Raw genomic sequence first — 9402 nt, forward strand, 5'->3', positions numbered from 1 at the left:
GCCATGGAAGTTGATAGTGGCCCTGCAGCGGATGAAGTTGATATTTCCACAGAGCTGTTCCACAACATCTAACCTTTTATTTTCCCACAAAGGCTAATTTATTAGCATGGTAGTTTTGTTGAACTGCAGAGTATAAGAATTTGAGACATTGTTAGATCAGCACGTGGTTGCAAATCACTTGGATCAAATCTCCATTACATAAATTGAACAACCAGTTGACAGAGAAATCTCTGTTGTGCCTTACACAAGAAACCAAATTCCTTCTATCCTGGAGCTAAATATTTGTGCACGAATCTCATGGATTTATTATATACTAGTTTTTACACACGTGCAATGCACGTGATTTAATACCATGATTAAGTACTTTTGGCCGTTTGTGCTCATTTTTTTCTTTAAACTCTTACATCTCGATTATTTTTTTATGTTTGTTTAAATAGGATACACCCAATTTAAATTTTCATGTTGATATTTGAATTGACAAAAAACAAATATAATTTAAAAATAATTTGAATTTTCATATTATTTTTGACCGATATGAAACTAAGCTTTATTTGAGAAAGTATAGCATTGCAAAGTGAAAAATATTAAAATAGTGTTATACAAGGATGGTGAATATTTAAAACCAATATAGAAAAATGATTGATTTAAAGTATGTTAAAACGATGCAAAAGAGAATATGAAGTTTATTCCTAATCATTGATAGACTTCATAAAAAAATATAAATTAAAGATTAATGCTAACTCTAGTATACTTTTATATGATAAAAACATCCACATAAGAATATAAAAGTACTAAAAAAAATTCATGAAACTCCCTTCTAAAGATTCCTAATTTCACTCAAAATAAGTAAACTATTCTATAAATTATTCATAAAATATTGTTTTTATTTCTTCTATTTTATTTTTTATTGAGTTAAGATCAATCTTTCTTCAGGTTTATCATTTATCATTTCTCGGACAATTCTAGAGTATTGTCTTCATCATCTACATCAATTGTGACATCAGGCTAATTTTGTATTTTTTATGCTATTATCTTTCCTAGGCTCGTTAATTTTTTATCATCTCATTTAACTTTACAAAGAAGTCAAATGTACTTATGATGTTCAACACAAACTGCTCAAAATATAGACTTTGATTTTTTTCTATTTGAATGAGAATAAATATTAATTTCATATATATAAAATTCTTTGTGTTCCTAATTTATTACTTAAATAAATTAGAAGCTATCTCTTTGTTTTCATCTAAAATGAATTCTTCTGATGTGCATCCAATAAGAATTTCTGTTATTTTAATAATATTACATTTGCTCTATTCCTGTCATTTTCCATAAAGATCTAAACTAAATACCTATATTATTCATTACCAATTTCTCTTAGATTATAATATTAATATTTAATTTGAAGAACACAGTATGAAAATTTATGAATACTTACTAATTTTTCTTATGTCTTCCATGGAGATTTTTTCTTTGATTAGGATAAAGTTATTAAATTATTTTTTAATGTAACTCATCCAGTACTTCATTAATAGATATGTCTTATGTTAATGCCAATTCAAGTGATTCATTGACGTTTTCTGAATTTTAGATTTATTTCCATCACTTTCCCATTTGCAATGGAAAAAACTCAATTCTTTTAAAGTTATCTCTAAATATTCTAATAGTTTCTCCATATGTAATTCCTTGTATTCTTTTACCCTATAAATATTATTAACGTCAAAGATTAAAGTATCTAAATTAAAATGAATTAATGCTAAGGTATAATATTATAGTGTTTTATCATTTCTATGGATTTAAACATCTATCAATTAATGTTACGAATGTATTTTGGCTACCCCAACTTATTACTAAAATTATATGAAATTACTTTAATTTATATAGTGCCGATAATTTTTAATCTATAATATTTTTAAAAATTTTATCCATTAACCGGATGTTTTTAATCAATTCTTATTGTTTTTGTTTACCAGTATCAACTTAGACTATTCTTAGATGCTGAAAATGGATAGTAAATCCCTAAATTAGAAATTTTAATATATATATATATGAAAAATACCAAACAATTACACTTTTCTTTGCCAAGTTTTAAAATTTTAGCCCATTTTTGTGGTTTTGAACTTTGAGGGTGTGATTTATAATTTTTAAAATTTTGAAAGAGTTTTTTAAAAAATTTACTTTTAAGTTTGGTAGTTGTAAATTCTATGTTTCATGTGTTGGTGGTAATTTTTTAAATGTTAGTATATTTCTTGTAACTTTAAAATTTTGAGGGTGTCTTTTGTAATTATTAAAACTATAGATTAATTTTGAAAAATATTAAATTTCAGCGGTCTACCAATCGACGAATTTGATGTGTGCTAGTTAAAAATTTTGAAAATTTAGAGTTTTTTTTACGATTTTTAAATTTTGAAGGAGTTTTTTAAAAATTTTGAGGTTAATTTTGGCAAATTTTAATTTTTTAGGTGTCTAAGGGTAATATCTTGAATTCATCTTATTTTATTTACAAATTTTAGAATTTTAGGGTGGCTTTTTATAATTTGAACTTTTGAAGGTGTTTCTATAATTTTTGAGATATTGAGGGTGTTAATTAAAAAATTTAAATTTAAATGTCAAAAATTTTAGGTGTATCATGGTAATCTCTTGAATTCATCTGTGTTGTTTGTAAGTTTTAAAATTTTAGAATTTTAATGTGCTTGTCTGTAATTTAAACTTTTGAGGGTGTTTCTATAATTTTTGAGACATTGAGGTGTTAATTGTAAATTTTAAATTCTTTGCAAACTGATGTTAATTTTTTAATTTCATGTTTTTTATTTTAAGTTTTGAGACATTTGGATGAGTTTTATAATTTTGAACTTTTCAGGGTTTTTTCTGCAATTTTAAAACTTTTTATGATTTTTTTGCAATACTTCATGTATTATAATATGTTATCTACTTGTAATTTCTTTATCTTAACAAACTAATATCATTTTTATGTTTTATATATTTTATTAATATTAGTTTTTTTAAATTGTTAAGCTAAACATGGTTCACATAGGATTAGGATAAGATATGATTATGATTAGGATAGATTAAGATATAAATAAAATATTCAAAATAGTGAAGAGTAATATTGACCATTGAAAATTAGAATTTGATTATAGATAAGGTAGTTCAAACTATAAAGGGGTATATTTGTCTAAAAAAGATTTTCCGAACTTGTACTTTTAAAGGGAGTATGATAAGAGATGATAATTTCTTTTGAGACTTTGTAAACATGAAGTTAAACAGTCATTTTCCTTTCCTGTTGTGCTTTGTTTTTGCAGAGAATGCAAGATTCTAATGATAAGTGTTTGGAAAATAATGAATATCAAGATACTATAATGCCCGTAATTTCAGCAAAAACACAAAAAAAATTAGAAAATACCCCAATTAGGGTTAGGGTTTTGGGGAAGAGGACTTACAAGTGAGGCGAAGAGGAGAGGCGGCGAGATCCGATTTGGGGAGGAAGAATTAGGGTTAGGGTTTTAAAGAGAGAAAGGAGGCGGCGGAATTATGGGTTTTGAGGGGGAGGCAACAAACTTATGCAGTGGCGAGCTCCGACGATGATAGTGAGCTCCGACGACGGTGGCAAGCTCCGACGATGATAGTGAGCTCCGACGACGGTGGCAAGCTCCGATAGCAATGTAGAGCTCTGATTTGTGGTTTGGGATGAGGCGGGGGAATTTAAGGGTTTGAGGGGGGCTTTATGGCTAAGGTTTTAAGAGGAATGGCAAACTGACGGCTAAGCTCCGATTTGTAGGAGGGCGGGGGGGGGGGGGTAAGACGGGATTTGGATTGTGTTGGGGTTTTTGAAGAGGGAGGGAGAGAGAGAGAACAGGGCGTTGGGGTGTACATTGGTTTTTTTTTGTTAAAATAATTGCAGGGGGATTCTGTTGGGAAGAAATATTTGGAGGTGATGGAGAAAGTGTTTAAGAATTCGGGAGACAATAGAAAATTTAGGAAGAAGAAGATTTTTATTTCTTTTGAACACCTTAGAACAACTTGGAACTTCTTGATTACAAATGAGAGGGAAGGGGAGGTATTTATAGCCTCCAAAGTACAAAATATCTAGAATATTTTAATCCTAAATATAGAGAGTTCTAGCATAATATCTAGAATTTTATATTACAATTATCTAGAGAAATATCTAGATATTTATTCTCTATAATTTTCTAGAATATTTTAAGGAGGTGGAGATGTTTAGATATTTCTAGAGAAAACTCTAGAACTTGAATCAAGTATTGGGTTTTGGCCCAACAAGTGATAATTGGATCATTGATCCAATAATTAAACTTGATCCAAAATCAAGTTTACTTTTCAACACCCCCTCTTAAACTTGATTTTGCTACTCCAAGCAAACTCCTCATCTTGATAAAATCTTCGCGCTTGAGAGGCTTGGTGAAGATATCAGCTACTTGATCATTCGTCTTCACGTACTCCAATTGAACGTCCCTCTTGGTAACACACTCTCTAATGTAGTGATAACGAGTGTCGATGTGCTTACTTCGATCATGGAAGACTGGGTTCTTCGCCAAAGCTATTGCTGACTTATTATCCACTAAGATCTTCGTTGGCTCCTTTTGTGGCAAACTCAACTCCTTTAACAGGTTCTGTAACCAAACAACATGGCAAACACATGAAGTAGCTGCTACATACTACGCTTCACAAGTAGAAAGGGTGACAATTGGTTGCTTCTTTGACATCCATGTGAAAGATGTATCTCCAATGAAGAACACGAATCCGCTTGTGCTTTTTCGGTCATCTACGTCTCCACCCTAGTCGCTATCGCTAAATCCAACAAGCTTGTAATCGTCAGAAACAGAGTAATACAAGCCAAAGTTTATGGTACCTTTGATATAGCGAAGTATCCTTTTAGCTGCCTTGAAATGAGTTGTTGTTGGATGCTCCATGTATCGGCTCACAACTCCGACTGCATATAGGATGTCAGGTCTTGTGCACGTTAAGTAGCGTAGGCTTCCAACCAAGGTCTTAAATAGTGTTGGATCTACACTCTCTCCTTCTTCTTGCTTTGACAATTTGGCTCCACATTCCATTGGCGTGCTTACTGGATTCGAGTCATCCATCTTGAACTTCTTAAGAACCTCTTTAGCATAGCCTTCTTGAGTAATGAAAATTCCATTATCTTCTTGTCTCACTTCAATTCCAAGGTAGTAAGACATTAATCCAATATCGGTCATCTCGAACTCCTTCGTCATCTCCATCTTGAATTCCTCGAACATACTTGGATTGTTGCCTGTGAATATCAAGTCATCTACATACAAGCATGAAATCAATATATCATTGTTTTGAGTTTTGATATAGAGTACATGCTCATATGGACACTTGATGAAACTTTTCTCATTGAAGTACTTATCAATTTGAGTATTCCAAGCTCTTGGTGCTTGTTTTAACCCATAAAGCGCCTTCTTTAACCTCAAGACTTTGTCTTCTTCTCCCTTGATTATGTAGCCTTGTGGTTGCTCAATGTAAACTTTTTCTTCAAGATCTCAATTTAAGAAGGCTGATTTGACATCCATTTGATGTATCCTCCAATTGTTTTTAGCTGCCAATGAAATGATTAATCTAACAGTTTCTAGACGAGCAACAAGAGCGAATACTTCGTCATAGTCGATTCCCGCTCTTTGACTATAACCTTTTGCCACCAATCTTTCCTTGTATCATTCAACTTCTCCTTTAGAGTTCTTCTTTGCTTTGTACACCCACTTCACACCGATCGCCTTATGCCCATTTGGAAGTGAAGCTAACTCCCATGTCTCATTCTTTTGTATCGCCTTGATCTCTTCATCCATTGCATTTCTCCATGTCTTCTTCTTCATAGCTTCTTCGAAATTCATGGGCTCGCAATCCGTAAATAGACAAAATAAAGTAAGATTGTCTTGATTTTCGGTTACCTCGTAAAGTTCTTGCAGACTTTTGAAACGTGGAGTCCTTTCGCTCGAACTTTCATCTTCTTGAGAACTTGTTGTTGGTGAAGTTGGTGGGGGTAACAGGCTCCTCTCTTGGTTGCTCCAATTCATCTTCTTCAACATGTGGAAAGAAGTTGTAGTCTTCATCATTTGATCTCCAATCCCATTCTCCTTCTTCATCAAAGATGACATTTCGACTGATGATTGTCTTCTTTGTATCAGGATTGTAGAGCTTGTAGCCTTTGGAGTTGGCATCGTAACCAATGAAGATGTACTTCTCACTTTTGTCATCTAGTTTGCTCCGCTTTTCGTCCGGTACATGAGCGTGAGCAAGGCTTCCAAAGGCTCTTAGATGAGAAACACCGGGCTTCCTTCCGTTCCAAGCTTCTTGTGGTGTTTTTCCCGAAACACTTCTTGTTGGAGATCGATTTGATAGATAAACCGCGCATGCAACTGCTTCTGCCCACAACTCTTTTGGTAGTTTCTTACTTTTGAGCATGCTCCTCGCCATTTCAAGGATTATCCGGTTCTACCTTTCCGCAACTCCATTTTGTTAAGGGGACCTCGGCACCGTCAATTGTCTTCGAATACCGTTATCTTCACAATACTTCTCAAATTCCTTGGATGTGAATTCTCCTCCACGGTCGGATCTCATGGCTTTGATCACAATGCCACTTTCCTTCTCGACATAGGCTTTGAACTTTTTGAAGTTTTCAAACACTTCTGATTTTTCCTTCAAAAAGTAAACCCATGTTTTTCTTAAAAAATCATCAATAAAGAGAAGAAAGTAGTTACTTTTACCGAGTGATCTTGGTTTGATCGGGCCACATACATCTGTATGTATGAGTTCCAATGGCTTCCGCGCTCTTGTGTCTGACTCCTTTGGAAAGCTCATTTTGAATTGCTTTCCAAGTAGATACCTTTCACACAATTGATTTGAATGGTTGATGCAAGGCAATCCTCTCACCATCTCCTTTTTAGAAAGTAGCTCTAATCCTCCAAAGTGGAGATGCCCGAATCGAAGATGCCAAAGCCAGGACTCCTCATTGTAGCACATCTTGAGACATTGTGCGATGTCATTTTGAATGTTAAGAACAAACATTCTATTCTTTGACATCAGCACCTTGGTAATGAGATTGTTTTCTTGGTCTCTTATAGAAAGGTTATTATCCTTTAATCGAATATCATAACCTTTCTCTAAGAGTTGTCCAAGGCTCAATATATTGGTCTTCATGCTTGGGATATAGTAAACGTTGGAAATAAATTGATGATCTCCATTCTTCAATCAGATGAGAATATTTCCTTTACCTTTCACCTCCATCTTCGATTCATCTCCCAAAGCCACATTTCCTTTCACTGATTCATCAAGCTCCACGAACATGCTTCTTTTCCCGCACATGTGATTGCTTGCACCGCTATCGAGGTACCACTTGTGAACCTCATCTTGTTCATCTTTCTTATAAGCCATCAATAGCATATCATCTTCTTGGCTTCTTTCGTCAACATAATTGGACTTCTCTTCAACTCTATTATTGTTCGGAGCTTTGCATTCGGAAGCATAGTGTCCAAACTTTCCACAATTATAGCATTTAACACTTGACTTATCGTACCTTGGTTTTTGATTTCCTCTCCCACAACCTCTTGATGAGCTTTCTCCTCTTTGGTTGGTGTTGTCATCATGAGGCCTCCAACCTCGTCCATTTCCATATCCACGACCTCGTTCTCGGACTTGACCGCCACCTCGTCTTTGATAACTTCGTCCGCTTTCTTCTTTAGTTTGATTAATCCGCATCTTGAGTACTTGTTCTGCAATATCTTCCTTCTTCTTCTTTTCTTCATAAGCTTGTAACGACCCAAGAAGTTGCTCCATCGTCATAGCCTCCAAATCCTTTGTTTCTTCAATGACAGTGACAATATGCTCGAATTTTGGATCCAACGATCTAAGAACCTTCTCCATGATTCTCACCTCATCTAACTTCTCGCCATTTCTCTTTAGGTTATTAGTAACCGTTAAAACTCTTGAGAAGTAATCGGAGACGAGTTCACCTTCCTTCATTTGCAACGCAAATTCTCCTCTTAGAGTTTGAAGATGTACCTTCTTGACTTGATCTGCTCCCTTGTAAGAAGTTCGAAGCTTCTCCCATGCTTCTTTGGTCGTCTTTGCTCCCGCGACCTTCTCGAATGTATCTTCATCTAGACATTGATAGATTAGACAGAGAGCCTTCTTGTCTCTCTTCCTTGAGTCTCTCAAACTATCCTTTTGAGTTTGAGATAGACTACCATCATTCTCCGGTTCAATGAAGCTTTTCTCGACTATCTCCCACACGTCATGTGCTCCTAGGATAGCCATCATTCTTAGACTCCAATTGTCATAGTTGCTCTTTGTGAGCATCGGGACTTGAAAGGGAACACCGTTACTCGCCATCTTCAAGGGAATCTTCTAGCTCTGATACCACTTTGTTGGGAAAAAATATTTGGAGGTGATGGAGAAAGTGTTTAAGAATTCGGGAGACAATAAAAAATTTAGGAAGAAGAAGATTTTTTATTTCTTTTGAACACCTTAGAACAACTTGGAACTTCTTGATTACAAATGAGAGGGAATGGGAGGTATTTATAGCCTCTAAAGTACAAAATATCTAGAATATTTTAATCCTAAATCTAGAGAGTTCTAGCATAATATCTAGAATTTTATAATATTTTAATCCTAAATCTAGAGAGTTCTAGCATAATATCTAGAATTTTATATTACAATTATCTAGAGAAATATCTAGATATGCATAATATCTAGAATTTTATATTACAATTATCTAGAGAAATATCTAGATATTCATTCTCTATAATTTTGTAGAATATTTTAAGGAGGTGGAGATGTTTAGATATTTCTAGAGAAAACTCTAGAACTTGGATCAAGTATTGAATTTTGGCCCAACAAGTGATAATTGGATCATTGATCCAATAATTAAACTTGATTCAAAATCAAGTTTACTTTTCAACAGATTCCCCCTTTTTTTTAGCTGAAACGGGTATGCCACAGTGGGAACCATTAATGCGGTAAAACCTTCGCTAAGGGCTTGTTTGGATTGAGGGGAATAAGAGTGAAGGGATGTTAGGGGAACCATTCATCTTGTTTGGGAATATTTAGGAGGTGAAGTTATTCACCCTAGTTCCCCTTGGTTCACCCCCTAACAGTAAAAAATTTGTTACACCCCAAATTGGGGTGTAACCAAGGGGAAGGGAACTCTCATCCCTTCCCTTCCATTCTCACACCTAGTTTCCCTTAACTTTCCTTAACCCCATTGAAATCCAAACACACCCTAAGATAAGTGGTGTTAGTCAATTGTGACATTTTCAAGTAAAATGGGATAATTGTTAAAGTAAAATAATTTTTTGTTAGTGGGATATTTTAGTGAGATAAATAGGAACAATTTTGTGAAACGAGAGATAAAATAACGTGGGATAAATT

The 9402-nt window shown here is 34.1% G+C and overlaps 1 protein-coding gene across 1 annotated transcript; it reads right to left on the reverse strand.

Annotated features, from left to right (window-relative positions):
- On the reverse strand, nt 7225-8364 carry LOC109841727. Its single transcript, XM_020410673.1, has one exon. It carries the CDS (start codon nt 8362-8364, stop codon nt 7225-7227), a length of 1140 nt encoding a protein of 379 aa, XP_020266262.1.

The sequence above is a fragment of the Asparagus officinalis genome, chromosome 5 (assembly GCF_001876935.1).
Source record: "Asparagus officinalis chromosome 5, Aspof.V1, whole genome shotgun sequence".
NCBI classification, from domain to species: domain Eukaryota; kingdom Viridiplantae; phylum Streptophyta; class Magnoliopsida; order Asparagales; family Asparagaceae; genus Asparagus; species Asparagus officinalis.